The following is a 23,607-nucleotide window of genomic DNA, read 5'->3' on the forward strand; positions in this document are numbered from 1 at the left end:
TTCCTTCCTTCCTTCCTTCCTTCCTTCCTTTCTTCCTTCCTCTGATTTACATATGTATTTATGAATTGTACTTTCTTTCTAATGTTTCTCTCTGCCCTCAAATATGACATGGATATTAAGGAGGGGGGGGGAAATAAAATGCCGAAAATTTCTACTAGTGACATTAGCTTACTATCTAAGGGCATTTTGGAGAACAGATTTAAAATTCTCCTTTAATTGTTCCATTGCAGGCATGTTTCTAATATTCTGCTTATATTAGTGCCCACTATGGAGATCTCTTTTTCTCCCATCAAAAAAGGAATGCAACATTTAAATTCTCCATGCAGTAGCTGCTTAAAAACAAAAGTGATGATTGTCTCTTATTTACAACTTAATTTGTTGTTGATGCAGAGTACACTGAACATAAGGAGGATGAATAAACTGACAGATTCAGGCCACATTATTCAAATGAGAATATGAAAGCTGTCGACGTACAGCTGCATCCTCCCCTCATTCTAAGAATATTAGGACCTCCTGATATATTTTTTCCTAAAGTAATTGTTTCTTCACATCAACTTGATTTTTTTGTGTTAATCATCTTTTTTTTTAAAAAAAAACTAATTTGGGTTCCAATTATTATAATGACATACATGGAATAATTCTGAAAACCTTTAAAAATAAACATCATATTAGTTTAAATTTGCTGTATTCAAATTCTTCTTGTCCTCCTGTCCCTTTCTCCGAAATGCTCTGCATGTTTAACTCTATTCGCACCTCCAGACACTAGCAAATCTGGATTTGTAAGAATGCCCTGCCTCTATAATAGAGCAGGTTTATGGTTTTCTCCTTATGTGCTCTTCTAAAATAAAGCAGGTATTTTAAGTAAGGGTTTTCCTTCTTTTTATTAGCCTTCACATTGTATTAATTGGTTTAATAAACTAAACCTCAATACTGTATTCAATGTAACTAAAATTGTGTTTAATTTAACCATTGCTGTCCTAGTGTTGTTAATATCATTCTCTGTGCTAGATTAATATATGGTTTTTGTTTGTTTGTTTGCATGGTACATAGAGTTAACCTATTCTGTCCAATGAGAATTTCTGGAGAAACTGATTTAGCCCGCTGTGATAATACTTTGAAAAGCTGTTTGATTAGAAAGTGAACCAGTGAAGGTGTATAGGATGAATGTGTCTAGAATGGTCAGTGACCACTCCACATTGGCCATTCAGGCCTCTTAAAAATGGTTTGTCCTATATACTTAAACCACACCTGATGATTGTCTCTGAACTGTATGCAACGAACTGAAGAAAAGCAATGCTTCTGTGGAAGTAGTATCTGCAATGTAACAATGCAAAGGATCTCTGTGGAGATTTCAAGCCATCACTACAGCTTGACCTCAGTATGGCTTGAGAGCACCTCATGAGGACTCTCTTAATGTTCTGTTTTGTAGTGGATGCTAATTCAAGCAGTTGCACAGAAGCATTTCACTAGTATTTGGTGCCTGTTGTTTTTTTCAGCATGTGACAACCGAACTTAGTCTTCTTACAATGTTGCCAAGTTTATATGAAACATTTTGATGTTATGCCACCTTATATTTATATAGCATCATTCATCCAGAAGAAGCCCAAAGTGCTTTACAAACAGCCAATATAGGGATCATTCACCCACCACAGAAAGGCAACCGCTTCCGTGGTGGAAGGCAACAGCCATTCGGGGTCAGCAACATCACACACCAGTAGATGTAAATATTAGATCCATTCCTCTTTTCTTGGGGAGTGGGGTTGGAGGGTGGGTTTCCACGTTGATACATTTGGGATGTTTATTTTATGTAACAGTTCTTGAGTGAAATCAGCTTCTCTTTTGATTTGCTCTGCAGATTTGTTCAGACTGACCTGGGTTTAGCTCCTGTTTCATTTAGGCAATCTACAGAGTAGAATCTTGTGTAATTGTGCCCATCATTTCCTTTTCTCTCTTTGTCTCAATCTCTCGTTGTTTGTGTGAATGTTTCTGTGTTTAGATAGGAAGATAGATAGTATTTTTTTTAAAAAAAATAACAAGCTATCGAGGGTGGAAATTATCTCAAATACAACAGCAATCTTTGCATTCTCAAATTAAAGAAAAAGTGGGAAATGTAGTAACCTAATGGAATATGTAGTACAATAATTGTGAATACTCCAAATGGGGTGAAAAATACAAGAAAGTGATTTTTGTTGGTTTTACTAGATCTCCTTAGGAATTATTCTAGATTATTTACTTCCACGTATAAATCAATAAATTCAGCCATAACTGCCCAAGCTAGCTAGGAACATATCGGACTGGTATCCAGCAAAATCTGAAGAGCCACAGGTTCTATCTTTATAATGAAATATTGAATCATGTTCATTCAAAGCTCTTTAACTGAAATTCAAACAAACGCGCCAAGGATTGGACATATCACCAAATAGATCCTGCTTAGAATGAGCAGTGCAATGTTGTGCAATGCTGAAAGCCTGTAATTCCTTTGAATAGGCTTTTCCATGTGTAAGAGGGCCAAAAAGTCATGTGATCTAAACATAGCTTGGGGACCCATGATGAGTTTCTTTTCAGGTTATTTTGTTTGGAAATAAAATGCTATAATGGCATTCATATGCCATGGTCTATACATGGTAACGCAGTATTGTCCATTCACTACAGACAATTCCCATTGAACCCCAAATGGATACCATGCCCCAATAACTTTAATATCAGCTCATTAGCCAAACTATATGAAACAATGTTAATTTAAAAACTAATGGAAAATTGACAGTACAAAAGAGTATAATTTATTACTTATGTCTAATGGCAAGGAAATAAATCATAATTTCCACACAAAGTGTTTGGGAGATAATTATTTAGGGTAGCATATGTTACTTCTGTACAATCTGATAATTCCAAGTGTGATTCTGGAAATGTTTAATCTTAACACATCTGGAAGGCACCATATTGAGAAATTTATATGATGCACTAATCATTATTTCAGCAAACTATCACTGTCTGATCTGGTGTATATAATGTGGTGGTGAGCATTGCCTTCATGCAAGAATAATTAAGTAAAAGACATAAGATCACATTTTGCTACTTTTCTATAGTAAAATGTTCTGTAGCAAGATTTTTCAACTGAGTTTTAGAACTACTGAATTCCTTGCTAGTACCTAAATAGTACATAAACCACTATAATTGTCAGATACATGGGTAGTTTGTTGTGAGAGCAGAAGCTCAGTATAAATTTAACTATCAATTTAAATATAACATTTAAAGAAAAAAAGGACAAAAATTAGGTTGAACTAGAGAAGTCCCTTTAACCATATAAGGTTTGGTCTTACTATTAGCCAGAATTAGGTAACCATTTTGAGGAGATAATGTGGAGTTATTTTGAAACAACAAAAATTGTTAGGCATTTAATTTATTATTTATTATTACATTTTTATATTCAGAAAGGAGAATAAATGCCTAAGGTGAAAAATTAGCTTTGGGTTGTATACATCTTGTATTGATGATAGTGTCATTTGCGTCTCAGCCTGAGGCATCAGCATATCTTGGGCTATGAAAATCAAGTTTTTATGGTAGAGAAAAATATTTGCCTTCAATGTAGTGCAATTAGTCCTGGAATTATTGGGATCACTTTAAAAGTTAATAGGAAGGGATTTAAAATTACTAATAAAATATTGCAGCAGAACTCAAAAATGTTTTATCATCAATTGTGGCTATAAAAACTAGAAGTTGGGGTGTTGGATGGATGGGTTGGTTGGTTTTTTGCAATTCATGGGTAGAGTTCCAGGAAATCATAGACTGGCTTTCCATATGTAAGAACTCGCCATTAAACATTGCTTTCAAAACCCATTAAAAATTAATTCCAAAAAATCAGAGACTCTTTCAGGTCATTTCTCATACAACATGAGCTTGAGTTGGAACCAAATGCTTGGAAAATATACAAGGGCTTTTTGGATCACAGCCCACACACTGCAATTTATCCTAATATGTTGCACAATAAATGTACAAAGTCCAGTTCAATGCCATGTGCTGGCCTATGCAGGTCCTATGTTTAAAGCAACTTCGTTTAAATCAGAGCTAATTTAACAAACTTTATGAAATAATGGAATATTTTCTACAAAAACCAGCCCAACACATTTATTTGAAAATAAATTCAAACGGTTCCAGGGGATCAATGCACTTAGAATTCTGAGAGATGCCCTTTGAGTTATAATGCACAGTTGCACTGTGACTTTTTCTTATTATTATTTTAGTTAAGGAGCTAAACTAAATAGAGCCGAATAAGATGCAACCACCATTTTTAACTTGAGGTGAACATGTTCTTAACTGGTATTGTAAAAAGAAATACCAGCTGTATCCAGTTCTTTCGCTTCACTTGGTGCCGATTTTAATGTGTAAACTAATAATTCTTAGACTGCTAAATACAACAGATTCAGTGTCATTTTAGCTTTGAAGAACAGGAGCTTCCAGGCTTTTCAACTCAGTGTGTTAAATGATGTATCTCATTCCTTCCACCCTTTGAGTCAACTGCTGCCTAGCCAGCTTAAGGTGTCAGATTGATTTGTTTTATACATCTTTTGACCATGCTCATTGAATATTTAGGAAGTTTCTTCAGCCCATATTGAGGCTGAGGTATCCCGTGGGAAGCATTAATCAAAGTCACAGAGACTCTTACACTGTGGAAGCACAGACTCTTTATTGTAGCGATTAGTTTTTGCAGTAACACATTAACGCACTACAGAGCTTTTCTTTTATAGAACAATTGATCCCTTTCTTGTACTCCGCTGCAGAAAGGGGGGGGGGTGTCATGAAATAATTAACTCTTTAAAGTTTGGCAATTTAAAGAAGCCCAATGTGTCTTTACTAAAATGTTGAGGCAAGGGCAGAGGTGTATGTGTGTGCATGTTTGTCTATGTATATATGTGTCTGTCTATCTTCCACATGCATTTGTGTTAACTTATCCTTCAAATGTTTTTTATATTATTGTCTTTGTTTCTTTAGTGGGTATGTGTGTAATTGCTCCATGTGTTATACTTCTATTGTCGTTAGTTCTTCCCCCTCCCCATTTTCATGTCTCAACAATAAATATTAAATCTCCCTTTGTATCCTGTTGCTAAATAATGATATGTGTGCACCTACTTTTTTGTTGTTTTTGCTATCCACATTCACGACCATTCTAGAGGGGGTGGAGGGGGGTTCCTCTTTCTATTTTTCCTCTCTCCAGAACTCTTGTCCATATGAGACAATGTCTTGTAACAATGCAAGAGTCTAATCTCCATGTCAAAGCAATTTTCATTCCCCAGTGCACACCCTGCTATCATTTTGTAATGTTTTGTTTCTTATTCTAAAAGAATTAAAAAGGAACAGTAAGCTGTCACAGGGGCCTGTAGTCCTTATCTCCGTGTCTGGAAATTTGGACAGTGTATTTTACTACTGAGATAAAATGGAAAGAACTCCAAGTTCAGCAAATCGTAATGGGTTTAAGTTCTATTGAAATCGGTAACCAGAAGATCAGATAACAGGGGTCCTTCAGTTGTCTTTTTAATCAGGTTCCCCGCAAGGGCTGAATAGAGACAGAGCAGACACACAGTGAAAATATAATTCTTGGATAGGTTAAGTACATGTTTGAACTCTTGCAAGCAGAAGCGATTTGATGATGACTTAATCATTTTCTGGTCAATTATCTGTAAGGACCCTTGCAACTGCATGGCAATTATGATGCAAGTTGGCCTTTTGGGAGAAACACCAGTCTCCCTGCTTCTGTTTCCTTGTTGCTTAGATTCTCTGCCATAAATTTTCATTCGTTTATTATCTTTGCTAGCATGGAAACAACTTTCTGTGTAGTAATTACAGCCCCAATGCACACTTTAGCTGTCATCTTGTTGGAGGCCTGGATGTCCTCATGGCCAGCATTTGATAAGTGTTCTTTGTTGATTTTTGATTAATGCACATCTCTTTCTGGGGGCCAGGGGAAGTGAATGCCTGTGATGACAAAAGGCAGGGGATAGTATATCAGCTTGCTTGATATATAGCTATGGATTTATTGGCTTTAACTTGGCAAGTTGAGTTGCATCTGTCTTTTACACATAGGAGGGGCTGTCAATAAGAGGGTATCAGCTGCAGCATAGCCTAAATGACATCTTCAGTTCAAAGGTCATAGGAAATAGTAAGAAAACTCATCTTGAAAGATACCAACATTTTTCATGTTAGCTTTGTTCCCTATGAGTTAACGTGATGCATTACTGAGCTAACAAAATTTAAATTTTATATGCAGAAGGACAAAATTTGATGTTTCACATTATTCTAATCAGAAAAATATGTTCTCTAATCTGCCTTACATATACATCATTTAACTTTCAAAATCAGAGTCTATAATCTTAGACTCAATGTTCAACTCTTATTAATTGGGCAACCATAAAAATGACATAATAGGCAGCTCATGTTTTTTCCTTTACCCTCTACATCATTCCATAAATGTCCTCAATAGGATCTTGTATTAATTTACTATTGATAGTGATGCTTTGGCTATTGTACAAAGCTTGAAAATCCAAGGCACCTGCTAGGTTAAGTGCCAGAATCTTGATAGTGGTGCCTAGAAATCTTGAAATATTTTCCATGCCTGATGCTGTGTCTAGTAGAACAGTAGTGCATTGGATAGCAACTTCAGGAATGAGACTCAAAGAGTATTTTGCTATTTAAAAGTTTGGTGCAATATTTTTATATCATCTGACTCAACCCCTTGTATCTCCTTATCCCTCAGGTTTAAAAGCTTTTGAAGATGAGCTTTGTGAGGGTAGGGAAGAGGAAGGGATGTAAGAATGCGGTGGGGAAGAAAAGGAGGAAATGTCAATGATCTAATCCTTTGAACTCTTTACACTTTAACAGTTCAACAGATGTATTACTTCTCAGCTCATCAAGTGGTTTAGCAATTTCCGTGAATTCTACTACATTCAGATGGAGAAGTATGCACGTCAAGCCATCAATGATGGTGTAACAAGCACTGAAGAGCTGTCTATAACCAGAGACTGTGAGCTGTACAGAGCCCTCAACATGCACTACAATAAAGCAAATGACTTTGAGGTACGCACTGATCTTTCTATTCCCCCTTCCCCTGGGTTTATGGTTAATGGGGGTGGGGACAACTACAGGATTTCACAGTATTTTCATTTGTCTCTTCTTTGGATATAGCTCATCTTGGGTAATGATGAAATGGATCCATAAAGACAAACCTAATTAGCCTAGCCTTTTCAGAATATGGGAACGTTCTCTTTTGTTATAGGCACACACTTGGTGATTTCACTTCCTTCTTCCTTTCCAACATTTTCTATTTGAATGCCAGATAAGTGTGCTTACATTATTATCTAAAAGGCCAGTCTTCATGAGCTTTTCTTGGAAATGAATATTTTGAGTGGGGAAGATTTGCAAAATAAAGAAAGTAACATAAGGCAGAAAAGGTTGGTTGTCCTTCAGTTCTATCAAAATCATTGGAGAATTATATTGAAATTTCTGGAATACATTTTGCTGCTTGATGACTGTCAATGTAAAAGTTCCTTATAAGCTAATCATCAGTTAGCATGAGTTAGCCACTGAGGGAACAGCTCAGCAGGTTTTGTTGCAAATGTGCTGACCCATAGTAGCAAATTCCTCAAAGCTGACAATGCCCTTTTGCTACATCCAGATAGATTCATGCAGAGATAAGGCAAGAGGAGAGTTCTGGGAGTTGTAAGGGTATGGCCATGAGGTCTTCTTGCAGTATATTAACATGAACTAATCAAACATGTTAAATATTGTATTTATTGTACAATATTGTAAAAATGTACAATGTTATATTGGAATTTAAGCTTCACAATAGGGTGGTCAGAAGGTGATATTGATTCGGTTCTGTTTCTAATGGAAGTAGGGTATGTGTTAGGCATTACACTTTCTCTGAAACTTTTCTCTTTCAAATTGGCCATCGTCAACATAACTGAAATCTTATATGTATGTTGTTATGTTTATATGTAATTATTTTTGCTACCGAGATTGAAATTGCTAAGATTGAAATTGATATCTTTCCAAGGCCAATTCAAAAATTTGTTTTAAGAGCAGCCAATACATTTAATATTTTCTACCCTTGTGGTTTCCTTGATAAAAATATAGGAAAGATTTAGCAGTGCCTTCTTTCACATAGTATTAATTGACGTCCATGCCATTGTCATTAAAGTGATCACCTGATTCCAGGGTCCTCCTATATTGCTGCTGTTCAGTATAGGTGCCTGGATCAACAACAACTTGATGACACTTGATCAATGATTATTTTTATAAAAGAAAAAGGGATAAAGCTATTGAAAGGAAAGGGTAAATAGTCTAAATTTCATTTGCAATTTTAGTCATTTAAAATGGTCTCAGTGCATGTAGCATTTAAGGTAGTACGGTGCATGTAGTCAATCATATACAATTGAATTTGAATGATATTTATACATAAATTTATCCTACTTTATGATCTTACAATTATCAACTGTGCTTCTCTTGAGGATCACATTTGTAAAATGAAATCAAAGGTGTTTTTGTTTTTCAAGAGAGCATATTTGTAATTTTTAATAATAATGTAAACTTTCGATGAATGACTTTTGTTTCACAACTGAAGGACCATCTACTGCTCTAAGTTCTTAACGGATATATATTTTTATACCAATACCTAGCATAAATAGCTAATGTTGCTTCTTCATGGCACAGCCTAAACCAAAAATGCTGAAGTTACATCAGTACAAAGGTCACACAAAGTAAATAGGTCCTTCAGGACCTGATTATGGGGGACAGTTAAAGTATAAATAGCCCTTTAACCCACATTCAAATAATTTGCTCCTACCCACTTAAGGGAGTCTGAAAACACTAATGGAGGCAGCACTGTTGTTCCAGTCGCATTTTTTCCCTCAGTGATCTAAACCATAGAACTTTCCACTGAAGATATGGCCACTTTGTCTCATAGTTATTTTCAGAGGGTTATTTACCCAAGACTCTCTGATTCTACTTTTTATATTGCTTGCTCTGTGGTAGATAGATCCCAAAGTAGAAGTTGGTAGGCAATTACTATGATCTTATATAACTACAAACTATTACGAGAAAAGGCCAAAATTGAAAGTAAGACATTACCTTTCCTTTCCTCCCTCCCTCTCTCCTTCCCTCCACTCCCATCCTATCCCAACCCACCCTGTCAAAATGAAAAGGACAGCTCACAGTATAGCAATGACTGCATTTTAAGATCAAATACAATTCCTCAGGAGATTGAGTATAGCCATCTATAGCTGTGTTCACAGAATAGCCTACACTTTTTAAAAAGAAACATCTATGACTTCTTTCTCTGTAACTAAATGAATACTAACTAGTTTTCATCTGTTGAAACAGAGTTTTACTTGGCTAGGGAGTTTAATCACACAGGCATTGTAAAAGTATAGCTAGCATGTACACTTAACTTCCACCTGTTCATAGAACACTGTATTCCTTAGAACATAGTTGGAAAAAAAACATTGTTCTTCATGTGTGCACAAGTCCCCTGTTTTCTACCTATCTTACTTATTTTTTTAATCCTGATTTGTCAATATTCCACTTGCAATTGGGTTTTCTGCAAGGAGAAGCAACCATGGAGTTTTTCAGTGCAAATCCAGAATATCTAATGCTATAGGTTTCGTATGGGGCAGACATTGTTGCTGGACACTGCAATAATCAAAAGCCATAAATGTCATAAAGATGTCATTTTTCCTGAAGGAATTTGTGACCAATGCTAGCATATCTAGGCTGAAAAAATCTGGATCACCACCTACAAGGAAGTAGGTGGTCATCCAGATTTTTTCAGCCTAGATATGATAGCATTAGTCACAAATTGATTATTTATTGGTTGTTCAGAATTTTGCAGTTAAAATATAATAGTTCTGATGAGAATCTATGGAGAATGGAGCTGCAATATTCATGAGTCAGAAAATATTGAGAGAAGCATTGGGACGAGAATATTGATGTTAACTTTCCTTCCTGTAACCTCACTTATATCAAAGTAACTAGATAGAAGGGGGACACTTTCTACGTACACAAAATGCATGTGTGCATAATTTATGCCCATGTGCATACAGATGACTTTGTGGAGAATGACCCACTACCCATTATGTGCAACCTTCAGAGATGAAACAATTGTGGAAAATAAAAGCTGTATTCATTACTTGGCAGGATTTATTCTAAAAATAACTCTTCCGTGTGAAAATGATACAAGATTATATTTAACTAAATACTGAAATGCCATTTTTTTTGTATTTGACCTACTCATATAATATCTCCTTTGCTTCAGTTTCAGGCAAAGATATTTTAATTTCATTTTTTTAAATAAGCAAAACCTAGAGTGTAATGTAGAATTCACTATATTAAATACTATTTATTCTCTTTTTATACATGCTGCTTGCTTTAAACTATCATAAGGTAGCATGCAGTTTTTTCCTCCTCCCTTATTTTAGTCTTATGGTCCTGTGAAGTAGATTAGAAACAAGGACTGACTTCAAATCATCCAGAGAATATCATGAATGAGAGATTTGAACTCTGTCCCATGAAAATATAGTTCCAGTAACCCACAATGCGAGTAATTTTACTGGAACTGAGACACTTAAATACATGGCAAAGATTTGCCATTACTATTTGAAATATGCAGTTCTTTTACATGGCAACTTGCTTTTTTTAAAAAAAAAACGATACCTTCAATTGTCCTAAAGAGACTGTTAATGCATATTACTGAATCTGGAAGTATACATTCTTGCCACATCAGCAGAAATTGGATCTGACTACTCTGAGCAAAGGGAGCATTTTCTATATTTAGCATCATCAAAGTTTCTCCTCCTTATTCTTTTATTGCTAATCTTTTAACACAATAGAGGCCTGATATACATTCCATTTTAAATAGCATAAATGCTTTTTACTTCTTCTATTGCCAAGTTAATGTTTATAATAGATACTTTAATGCAATATTAAAGAAATAAGGATATAGTATGTAGTTGTGTATTTCAGAATCACAAAAAGCTTTAATAAAGTCAGGTCTTGGGCATCTGTTAAGGAGCCACAATGTGTGTCATGAATGACATGGATTACATAATTCACATGAGAAGAGTGATACAGATTTGTGTCAATTGCATGATGTTACTCTGATTTCACTCCATGTGCCTTCGGTGTTTAGTCATGCCGGCCACATAACCACGGAAACATCTTTGGACAGCACTGTCTCCTCAGCTTAGAAACAGAGTTGAGCACCACCCCTAAAGCCAGAAACGACTAGCAATCATGTGCAGGGGAACTTTTACTTTACTATGACATACAAAAGCTTGCAGATATCAATAATTTAAATCAGTTACTGTATTAACAAGTCAAATGCTTCATTTCTTTCTTTTTTCTTTTGGCTCTACCAGAATAGACTCAGCCTTATAGTTGGAGGAAGATAAGGACATAGTAGTTTTAATAAGTGACCTTTGTGACCACTCATTAAAGTTAAGTGATTCATTTGCAAAACAGCAAAATCCATGAAATTTAAAGAAATATTTCCTCCTTTCTAACTCTAATTTGGAAACTGAGTTTCTGTGTTTGAGAAGAACTATATTTTTATCCATCTTAGGGAATTGTTAATTAAAAATAGTAAAGCTTCTAGTGATCTCCAGGCCAATTCATGTATGTTATATCATAAAACCAAATACAAATATCAAAACATACAGCATCTTTGAACTGCACAATAACAGGGATTTATTACTCAATCACAAGTGTGACTCTAGGCAGCTTACATGGTATAAATACATTTTTTAAAAATGTATACCAAGGTGTCATAATTTTCACAATTGTGAAGGTAATGAAGTTTCCTTTACAAAGACAGTTCTTGTTAATCCAGTGATTTGTTGGTGCTTTTCATAATCAGTTGAGAGGTTTCCCCCACTCCTGCCTTCTAATCTATTTAACAATTGGAGATGCTACAGACAGAATCTATCTTCATACATAGAAGTGCTTACTCAGTCTATGGCTTCAGAGGTACTGGCAACTTCTGAAAGCTTTGAATGCAGCCTCCAGTTCTTCTGCCAAAAACGAGATGGCTAATACTCTGTTTCCCTGAAAATAAGACCTCCCCGGATAATAAGCTTTTGAGCGCATGTGCTAAAATAAACCCTCCCCCAAAATATTGCAACACACCATGCTCGCCACCTCTTGCACCTCAAAAATAATAATACCTTCCTGAAAATAAGGCCAAGTGCTTATTTCGGGAGTCAAAAGAAAATAAGACCCTGTCTTGTTTTGGAGAAAATACGGTAGTACTAATATATTTTATTTAAACTAAATCAAATTTAACTTTTGTGCGCTCATTTCCCTTCCCATCCGCTTGTTAAGCATAAAAACAATAATACCATTACTTTAACACTTTTAAAATATGCAGAGTTTATTACAGCAATATATTAACATAGTAATATATATTGTATATACACTATACAACATCATGTTGCAGGATGTGGTTTTTTTTAAGTTTTTGCTATTATTAAAGAGAGGTTTGTAATTTCTTTAAAATGAAGATAAAATGAAAAAAAAATTGTGAATCGGTAAATTGAAAAGAGGCAAACCCAGGTTGCATATGTAGCTATAACAAATTAAACACTAAAATTCCATTAGAACTCCCCTACTTTTTCAACCTTTGTACATGTCTTAAAAGTGATAATTCTACTGGTGCTTAAGAAGATTTGAAATGCAATGAAAATACATATATTTAAACATATTTTGAACATCTTTAGACCAAAAAAAATTCATTTTCATATGCATTTATGTTCACCAATAAAATGTTAGGATCTGAATGTGTTTTGGAGAGCTTTAAGTCAGGGGTGTGTTGCTGCCTGCATTACTGTTGGTTCACTGCGCACATGTGCACAGTTGCCTATGAATAGTTCTGAGCGTGTGCAGAACATTAAAAAAGGACAAAAAAAACATGCCGGCAATGGCAGTGGTGACCAGGGAACCGGTTCGGAGGTGTGGCCAGCCTGGGTCGCTGCCAGTTCTGCGACCCAGGCCAACATTCCGCTACCGGTTCACCCAAACCGCTAACAACCCACCTCTCCTTTAAGTACTCTGAACATAGTTTAACTGTCTGCAATAGCTATTACTTTTTATCTTTAAAAAAGTAGAAATATGAAATATTAGAATTACAAGAAGTAGGGAAGATTTTAAAATACAAATAGCTAGAAACTATATGACTTGAAAACCAAGGTATCTGATTTATCACATCAATGCAAACCAAATGTGAAAGTGAGACTCCTGCCTTTTTAGATTTAAACATGTCATAATGTCAGGTTTAAGGCTATATTAAACATGAACCTCAATTTATCAGGAATACTTACAGTATATGTATCAGATATGCTGAAAAGCATGTTGTTCGATAGCTTCAGTGCTTTTAGGGTAATTTAACAGCTGTCATTTATTTCCTACATATTATTGTTATTATTATTCTTAATAAGAATCCTGTTACCTACACCATGAAGTCATAAATCTCATATATTGAAGTCTGTGAATATATTTTCCTTAATAAATTAATAATGGATAACATTGAGGTATAGAAAAATGACAGACTGAATTTTTTTTCAGCTGTTGGTTGCCCTTCTTTTTCCATTAAAATTATATAAAATATAATATATAATATAATATAATATGAATCACTCTTCTGTCAGCTAATTATATTGCTATCCCCAAGTTCTTACTAGGATAAGATGTAAAAAGTGTTCAAGGATATGAAGTAGTAGTATAAAGCATAAATTACTGTTTAAATAGAATCGTCCTAAACTGAAACAGGCTCAGCATATGATGGAAAAACATACATTACAGATACATACATACTGTATAACTACATATATTCATACTTATTTGTCGATTACCAAATCTGATAAAGTTTTGAGCCAAAATGATGAGCTTTTTCTGATGTTTTCTCCCTTTGGAATAAAGGTGTTCATTACTACATCGAAAGAGACCCCAGATCCTTGGTTTGTTTGATTTGATGTGATTACATTTTATAACTGCCTACAATTCCCTCCCTCTTTGGTCATTGAGTTACATTTAAGCACAGCAAGATCAAGTTTTAAACCTCCTTACTCAACAGCTCTATTACTTATAATGCTCCGTGACCTCTCTCAACATTCTTAAAGAAAAAGATACAGTGTAATGTCACTTTACTTGGCTTATTGTTCTTTGTTGAGGTGAACAAAGCATTTTCTACAGTGGTTATAGCACATAATTATACAGCTTTCAATGGTGGTGTCTTGGCACATATCAAAGTTCAGAAGAGCCTTTAGGAAGGAAAAAAAAAGATGTTTGTGGCAGCCTAGCGAAGGTCTCATCTTTCCTTCAGAAAAGAGTTCAAGGCTCTTCTGTCAGGCTTCCCTACTTAGAGCTTTTTCTCCTCCTGCTTCATAAAGTTTAAAGGGGATTCAGTGGAGTTCTGTGATCTGTTTCCTTTGAAAGATTGTTCCTTTGCACAGAGAAGTCCTTTGACTTCAAGAGTTCACAGATTCATGTCTTTAGGTATCATATGTCTGACCTTATCAGTTACTCTATTTAATGTAGGAGAAAAAGTCTCAAACTCCTTTGTGTTTGTCTGTTTTTCTGCCTCTGTGAAGTGATTTGGTGGAGAGAGGGGAAGGGGAGGGGGAAGCAAAGAAAAAGACCATCCTTTTTAAAATGCCACTCTGAGGCTGTTTCCAGCTGTAACCTACCCTGTGGCTTTTTTTGGAAGGGGGAGGGAGGGAGAAGGCAGAATAGGCGTGCTCTGCATTTGGAGAGTTTTGCACTGATCAGAGAAGGATACATGGCCTGGCAGGCAATAAAGCTCCTTATTCTTTGTCTCCTCACTCTTGTGCCCTGAGTCCTGCTCACCCACAGGTTCTCTGGGTTGTTTTGGGTGCCCAACCGGAAAGGCCATTGAACAAACAGGGCAAGCCAGATCTGGAGATCTGGGCTGCTGCGAGTTTCCTCTTGCGTAGATCTCCCCCTAAGGCCTTCATAATTAATGGTTCCTCCAAGCTAAGGAAAGTTCAGATACGAGACCTATTGTCTGACCTTCGGTTCTCTTTCCTTCAGCTCTTTTTCTTTACACCAAAAGGCTTATCAATAGGAGCCGAGAGCGAGGGTGCCTTTTCATAACTACAGGTGGCAGGTGTTGTATTCGGTGGAAATCTATCATTGTGTTGCCACAGTCTGTGGATTAAATAGCCTTGTAAAGTTCTGACAGCCCTTCTCAGAACTGTCTTGCATTTCGTAGGCACTCCAGGAGACCCATTTTGTGTGCTCTTCAGCAACTTTGATCGTTAGAACTTTTTCTCATGCTTTCCCACTCAGGTGTTTCTGAGGTAAAACATTGTGGTGCCTCTCCTATCCCATCTGCATTTTCTCAGGATTAAGCCAGTACAGGGGGATTTACTGCTGAATAAGCACTATTTCTCTCTTATTTTTAGCATCCCTTCAAAATAGATTGGTGGTCGAAGGTGGCAGGAAAGAAATAATGGCTCATTAATGGAAGCATTGGCCTGACATAGATAGACAGGTAGACAGACTCTCTGATAGGCTGCTCTCATAAATACTAGGGCTTAAATTCATTGTTATAGCCAAAATGCCATTGAAGTATCACAGAAAATATGGAGGTTTTTTTACTATATATATGCTCTGAATGAATTGTCCTGATTCCATGTTCAAAGACAGAGTGGTGATACTGCCCACTGGGAAATATTGTGTTTATATATTTTAAAAAACCTGCCATTAGTAAATAGTTTACTTTCTCTGTCCGAAGTAAGGATCTATTGTCCAGTTGGTAAAGGATTGCACATGTTGTTGTTTTTGTTAGCTTTTTCAAAATTTAACTTCCCACAAAATTCTTCAGAGATTTCATCTGAGAAGATCACAGTCCAAATCAGTAGGGCCCACCAGTGGTTCAAATCAGGCAAGATGGCAGTTACTGCAGCGTAATTGAAGACTTGCCCTGTGTACTTTCAAGTAACATTGACACACATAGAAAAAAGATGGGCTTGGATCATACTGCAGCAATTGCTATCTTGCCCCCTCCCCTGGACACTCTTGATCCAAATTATTTGTAGTGAATGAACAACAGCCCAAACAACCAAGATGGTTGGTTGCTGATAAGCTACGTCACTGAATTTGCCTCTATAACGTACATAGAAACAGTAATGTGCGGTGAGGTTTATGGCTGGTGAGGCACTGACACAGTGGTGGGTTTCAAATTTTTTTAGACTTGTGGATTTCAACTCCCAGAATTCCACAGCCAGACATGCTCAGCATTTGTTTTTCTCCTTTGCAAAAAAGTTTCCTTGATTCTTTTTCTTCTCCCTCCCTCTCCTTCCTCCCTATCTCCCTCCCTCCTCCCTCTCTCAAACAGACACATGTACACAGAGAAGTCTCCACCATTGCAAATGCAGCCTGCTGTCTGGGTGGGAAATGCCTGAAACACAATAAAGCCCACCCACCCACTCACCTCCTGCTTGCAGGCTGGGGTGAGAGAAGAGGCAGAGAAGCCTTTGATTGCAGGAGGAGCCACGTTGCCTTTTCAAACTTGTAATCAGTGAAGCTGGGCTTATATAGTTTTATCCAGGTGTGTGTGTGTGTGTGTTTGAAAAGGCAACGTGGCTCTGCCTGTAATCAAACTACATTTGGGTAGGGATCTACACTTGAGGATGAAGTTTGAATTCCTTCCCCTCCCTCCAACCCACATGTATCTTTTCCAGCTGTTTCAGAGAGAATTTGCCTGCCTGCCATCGTAAAAAGAAAAAAAATGTAAAAGGAAAAAGGAAAAAGCTGAGGTCAGGCTGAGCTAGTTGCTGCCAGAGTCACCGTGGATGACTCTGCTTAACTGTTTAAAAAAAGCCTCTAAAAAAAGCACCCTCTACAGGAGGAGGCAGGAGAACGATGTGCCTCACCTACGTCAGGAATTTTTCGGCTTTTAACCCTTGCTTAACTCTGCTCGAGTGATCATAAAACGCCTAAAGTCAGGATAGAGGAGGCACGTCATTCTCCTGCCTCCTCCTGTAGAGGGTGCTTTTTTAAACAGTTAACCACTAAGCAGAGTCATCTACGGTGACTCTGGCAGCAACTAGCTCAGCCTGACCTCAGCTCTTGCCTTTTTCCTTTTACATTTTTTTTCTTTTCATGATGACAGTGGTGAGGCTATGCCTCCCCAGCCTCCCCTGACTGCACGTCCCTGCATAGAAATAATCCAATGTGCATGAAAATAGAACTATTTTCTTCAGTACATGGTTTCTTGTAAATGAGTGGGGAAATATGGGGAAATGCTACCCAAATGCATTCACTGTAAGTCACTAAACTACATGGGCACAATTTCATTCAAAAAATGGAGGAAATGGGTGTCTTACAATGAAGGAGCATAGCTGTCTTTCTTGCAGTTATCATAGCTAATGAAACTATCAACGATAAATACTTTGCTATTTAGGTTTCCTGAGAAAAGCGCTCCTAATTAAAATTATAATAGCCTAATAATATCTATCAAACAGCAAAGAACCAGAGTTTGCTAACCAGATTATTAATACTGTTTTACCTTCTGTGATTAATTTAGAATCCTCTGTGGCTTAATTATTTCAATGAACAACAACATAACAGAATGATATACATATTTAGTTGTATTCCCTGATGTATTTAGTAAGCTAAGGTTTGGTCAGAAGAGAAGATGTAAAAGTATATCCAAACAATATTAATATGGGTTGGAGTACAGTAGTAGTGTTCGTATAACAATGAAGATTACATCAAGAAAACAGATTGGCAACAGGCATATTGTTAAATAATGTATCAGATAAGCTGTCCATTCAAAAAAAATATTTCCATGTGGAACTTTAGACATTTTGTTAAATTCTCATAATTACAGCAGGGAAATGGTTGTGAAGTAGCTGGCTTAACACTAAGGCCGCAATCATATGCTCACTTACCTGCAAAATTGCTCCCATCCCAGTTGAATTCAGTAGGATTTATTCCTGATTACACATGTATAAGAGCACACAGTCTGTACCTCTGAGCTCGCTATGAATTCCAATTATATAAAGCATTCTGCAACAGATTTATCCAAGGGTTATTATTATTATTATTTTTCTATATGCAAAGCAAGCACTCCTAGCAGAGTGAAGCAAAATGTATCATAAAAATTTAAAGTTACAGTTGAATTTTTCATGAGTCAGAAGTAAAAAAAAAAAAAAGCCACTAGTGAAGCAAAGAGCTTAGCTTGGAATCTCCCTTGCAATTTAAATGCTGCGTCACAGTAGTTACATACATGAGCAGATATTTTTGAATTCAGAGTTGTATAGATGAATAATGCCTGATCAATCTGTTGGGGAGATAAGGTTGGGGAAACCAAACATCAACATTTCGCCTTCCAAAAGGACTTCAGAATTCTACAGAGCATGTTAATAAAGTATCATTTCATTTTATGCTATAAAACCCACAACTTATTATTTAACAATGTAATTATGATAACATCCTGTATAAATAACAAGTATATTACTTAGGTAACTCTTATCAGGAACTTAGCTTGAAATAACTATTTGCCTATGGCTGGTCAATACATTAATGAACATGGGATCAAGAAGCATGAATTTAGTGGAGCTTATACTTCCATGATAACTTGTCTAACATAGGTGGGCACCCTGAAGTTCCAAGGGGAAGGGAAAAGAAAAAGATGAAAAAATAGATTTGGGAGGATCTGAAATGGAAAATTGGATGAGATTACTTGGCATACAATTAGCTGAGATGCTGAGCCAAGAATAGAATCCTTCCATATTATCCTGCTGGAAAGCATGGGATAAAATAGAATGGGATGACAAGAAAAGGAATAAAGAGATGGTCCCATCTATTCTTTGAATCTGCCTAATATTAATTCCAATTTTTCTCACTTTGATTGACTACACCGTCTCAAAAGGGAACGTGACTCTCTATATTTGAGTTTCTCAACCTCGGCATCTTGAAGATGCTGACTAGAAAATTCTGGGAACTGAATGTCAACCCTTTTTTAAGCTGTCAAGGTTAAGAAATACTGTGCTCGATAAAATTATGTTCTAACCCCCCCCACCCCACAATTGGTTTTTTTTCTTGCATTTTTTCCTGTTTTTAAAGGTAAAAATATTTAATAAAAACTATTTAAAAATATAAAATTATGTTCTCTGATATGAACATAATCACTAATTTACATAATATATTTTTCTTAAAATTTTACATGTTTGAATTGGTAACTTGTAGTTACTGGTTAAATACAATACTGTATAAAACATTTCCTGTAACTCTTTTTAAGTGCCATTTCTTTCAGTTGAACATGGTTAAATGTTTTCTACTGAATTTATATTATATTTTACTGAAAATAAACTTCCTTTGCTGACTTTAGAAGTCCAATGATCTTATTAAATATATTGAAGTCAGAATTGCCCAGAATGTATGGCCTTGTAAACATAATTAAGGTGTAGTTTGGAAAATCATATTTTTAAAAATAATGACTCATTTTCTAAATTGATTTGGGGGATTATTTTACTTGGAGTAGTCTTTGATATATATATTAGTCTTTGATGTATATTAGACATAAAATTATTTTCAATACTCCATTCCCTTCCTTCTCTTCTCTCCTTGCCATCATTCATACAAAGAACTTGGCAAACATTATGAAACTCTGCTGACATTTCATTTTGTGTGCAATGCCGGGCAAGGAGAATTAACAAATCAGGAGGAGTCTGAGGACAAGCCACACTTTCCAGGGTTGGCTCGGTTGAAGGTTTCTTTTGCTAGCATTTCATAGTACAATTTCAACTTTTATAAGATAGTATCTCTGTATTGGCAGCCCTGACAGCTATGGCTACTCCTTCCTCTGTGTGCTATATGCCTCTAAAGACTCTTATTTATTCCCTCCCATGTCACCTTGTGTACAGTCTGGCCTATGACACTGATGGTGATTATGTCATTATTTTGCTCTGGGGGCTTTGGCACATCTGCAGAGCTGATGCACATCTTTGTTACGCTGGCATACATCCCATATTGCAAATGCTTCATTAGCCTTACTGCCTGCCTGCCTGCCTTGCCAGACAAGAATGCCCAAACCCAGGCTTCTTTTTGCTGTGTTCTTTTGTGCAGTATGATGAGCCTTTATTCATCTTCCCAGTTCCTCCCTGTTTTCCTGAACTCCAGATGTCCTGAGCTCATGACTCTCCCTTAAAAGAATTGTGACAAAAAATGGAGATGACGGCAAGTTAACCTTTTGTACCCCAGCCTGAGCTCCCTAATATCTTTCCCCCTAGTCACTTAAAAAAAGAAAGACTTTCATTTTATAATCATGCTTAGCACACATTTGAAAACGCTCCTGGCTGCAGGAACATAGTCTCTATGTGCTGCCTTTTATAGCTTCCTCATACTCCCCCCCCCCCCAAAAAAGAAAACTTCTGAGCATCTTGTTCTTCTGGCTGTAATAAGGGACCTGATATGAACACTTATGCTAAGTGCTTTGAAAATGAATAGTGTTTGATTAGGAGTTACAATAGACAGCACACAAGCTGCTTTCCTCCTGAGTGTTGGAGCTGCAGGAACAAGATTCGGAGAACATTAGGCCTTAATGATATGCGTGAGTATAAGTAGTGGAGCTGCCTTGTGCTTCATGTGATCACATACACCGTTACTGTCCAAAGATAATTTGAGGATAATGCTTTAAAGGTGAGCAGGACATCCCTACGTACAGGGATAGATGAGGGAAGAGGAAAGAATGTAATGGGTAACACATTGATGATTCACAGTAGGTCATGTGAGAGATGGGATGATTTCTTGCTTCTTTTTGAGTTGGAATGTAAAGCTTTATCTGCCCACATTATTTCAGTGATGACAAAATTTAAGAGCTCTTTTTGAGGAGCTGGCAGGCTTTTAGAAACTTCTTTTGACAATCCTGACATGCCCCTATTTAATAAACAGCAACTGCTGGAGGATAATATTTTTTTTTGCCTCTAAAAGAAGCCGCAATGCTGTGGAGCAGGAGGTCTATACTTCTTTGGTTTCAGGTTTCAGTGTCCTTCAAAGTACTATGAGGGTGTGTCATCAAAGACCAAAAGTGTTTTTCTCAGTCTGGTTTTCTAGTGCAGTTTGACATGAATGTGAGACTAATTAATAATTGGAAGTCGACTCAAGAGAATGGAACCATCCGTCTACTTAAAATGGCACGTTCTCCCTCGGAACTTCTCTAATGCAGCCCATATTGCCTCCTGCTTATAAATGATTTAAATCAGGAGTGTTCAAACTTCTTCAGAATGCAGAATGTATAACAGGTAGTCCTTATTTAGCAACCAGAGTGGTTGCTCAACAAGTTGGAATGTAAGGCTTCACCTCCCCACTGGAACCATTATTTCAGTGATGACAAAATTTAAGATCTCTTTTTGAGAAGCTGGCAGGTAACTAACTGGTTTCACTTAGTGACCATAGATCAGCTAACTTCATTGAGACCAATGACCATCAATAAAGATATGCTATGCAGATTTCCAAAATATCCAAAATTAAATTGACTATGTCAGGAGAGTTAGGAAAAGTACATACAAATTAGAAAAAAATAGATAAAGGACCATAGAGACCATATTAACTATAATTAAAAGACCATATTATGATAAAGGGTTTGCTCAGGTTTGCTCAGGTTACATATATGCTATAAGGAGAGATTAAAATTAGCAATCTGTATAATATAAACTTTGAAATGGGAATATTATCACTTGGCAACCAAGTTGCTTCTCCCAATTGTGATTGCTAATCAAGAACTACCTGTAGTTTTTTTAAACAAAGCAAAACAAAACCCATGATCTGCAAAATTGAGTCATAGCAATTTTTCTGGGATAGCAAACCTGCCCTTTCTATTAAAGCGATCCTTCCTTCCTTCCTTCCTTCCTTCCTTCCTTCCTTCCTTCCTTCCTTCCTTCCTTCCTTCCTTCCTCCCTCCCTCCCTCCCTCCCTCCCTCCCTTCATTCCTTGTTTTTCTTTCTTTTCTTTCTTTCTTTCTTTCTTTCTTTCTTTCTTTCTTTCTTTCTCCCTCCCTTCCCCCTCCCTCCCTTTCTTCACCTGTTATAGAACTCAATCAAGCCTCACATTTCAGTTCAAGCATAATTTCCAGTACCTACTAATATAATAGCATATAAATGATATTATGTTTTATAGAACGCATGAACATATGTGTACAGAAAGGGTCATATTTTGTTGAGCATTGCTGAGTTGTGAGCAGGAAAAATGCCATACATGCAATTGCTGATTTGTAAACTTGCATTCTGCTTCTGCCTCACTTACAATTTTAGATATGTGTGGTGGTCCATTGTCTGTTTGTTTGTTTTTAATCTTTTTTTGAAGCTTGTTAGTACTGTGAAACAAGCTCCTTCTCATGTACAATAATTTTTCTCCAGAGTGCTCTTTGATGTCATTTGCTAGCAATTACAAGGGCTGGGTACCACCATTCTTGTATCACTATCCTTGACATCGTGAACATCTTAATCCAAAATCTATTCTGGTAGTTAATTTATTTATAATAAAGTTATTACCCCTGTTCTCCCTAGCTACTATACATTGCTTTGGCTCTCCCTTCTACTTTTATAAGTAAAAATGCTACATGCATGAATCTGATTCAATTAATTTACACTTAATGGAATTTTCACTATTTGCATGTTGCCGAACTATAATCTTATTTTAAAATATCATGGTAAATTAAATTCTCATGTGACTAAACTGTAATGTTGAAGAAAAAGAGTGTGTCTTTTTCTTTGTATACGGCTTTTGAAAAGTTGTACCTTCTATCATGAGAAGAAAATAGGAGTGTCTATTCTAAAATGGTGTCTGATGTCTACAATTTTCAAAAGTATGTGTTGTGTTTAATCAATCGAAACTAATCAATAAATTTATTAAACATTGAAACTTTAATCCCTTAAAACATTCTGGCCTTTGATTCATTACTGTTTTCAATCAGGGTACTAACATTAGAAAAAGGCATTTTAACCTTTATTATTTAATGAATTTACCCAAATTAAAATGAAGCATATAAATTTTCAGATGTTTGTTTTAATTTTTGAAAGCAGAAATCCAGTACTGATTTTTTTCATCGGTAACTATTTCTTATCAACACATTGAGTTTAAATTCTGGTAATGTAAAATTAAGTCTATGGGATGTAGGCTGGAAAAATCCATACATCCACAGCAAAGAAATATAGAAAAACTTTGCTGCTATCTAGTGGATATTCAGATTTTGGCAACTCAATCTGTTAGACCTAATATACTGCTTCTATCAATGGGATTAACAGTAGAGACCTTGTCTATTTTCTAAGTAAATCTAATTTAGATTTAAAAATTTTAGATGTTTTAGATTTATGAAGGATAATTCACATTTATCCCCATTAATTGCAATGACCAATGCCAGTCAGAGTTCAAAAGAGTAATCTGATGAGTCATTTGGGGTATTAGAATTAAGTCTAGTAGCCACAGAAGTCATGTCTCTCCCAGGCTGTATAACTGTCCTATTCTTTTTATAGAATTTAAAAAAATCTTCATTTGTCACCAGTTCTAAAAATCAAATGTAGCAGGATTGAAAATCAGTAG

The 23,607-nt window shown here is 36.2% G+C and overlaps 1 protein-coding gene across 5 annotated transcripts in view; it reads left to right on the top strand.

The window, feature by feature from the left end:
- PROX1 (prospero homeobox 1) overlaps positions 1-23,607 on the top strand; it is a 71,053-nt gene that overhangs the window by 21,926 nt on the left and 25,520 nt on the right. For 3 of the 5 annotated variants that reach the window (XM_087717778.1, XM_087717781.1, XM_087717780.1), the window contains exons 4-5: positions 1,583-1,720; positions 6,874-7,068. In XM_087717778.1, the coding sequence (XP_087573904.1) occupies positions 1,583-1,720; positions 6,874-7,068 (333 nt within the window). The remainder of the gene's footprint in view (positions 1-1,582; positions 1,721-6,873; positions 7,069-23,607) is intronic. The other 2 variants (XM_087717782.1, XM_087717783.1) reach the window with 1 other exon arrangement.

Source organism: Thamnophis sirtalis, unplaced genomic scaffold, assembly GCF_051295495.1.
Source record: "Thamnophis sirtalis isolate CommonGarterSnake01/CBP01778 unplaced genomic scaffold, rThaSir2_p1.2 scaffold_6, whole genome shotgun sequence".
Lineage (NCBI taxonomy): Eukaryota > Metazoa > Chordata > Lepidosauria > Squamata > Natricidae > Thamnophis > Thamnophis sirtalis.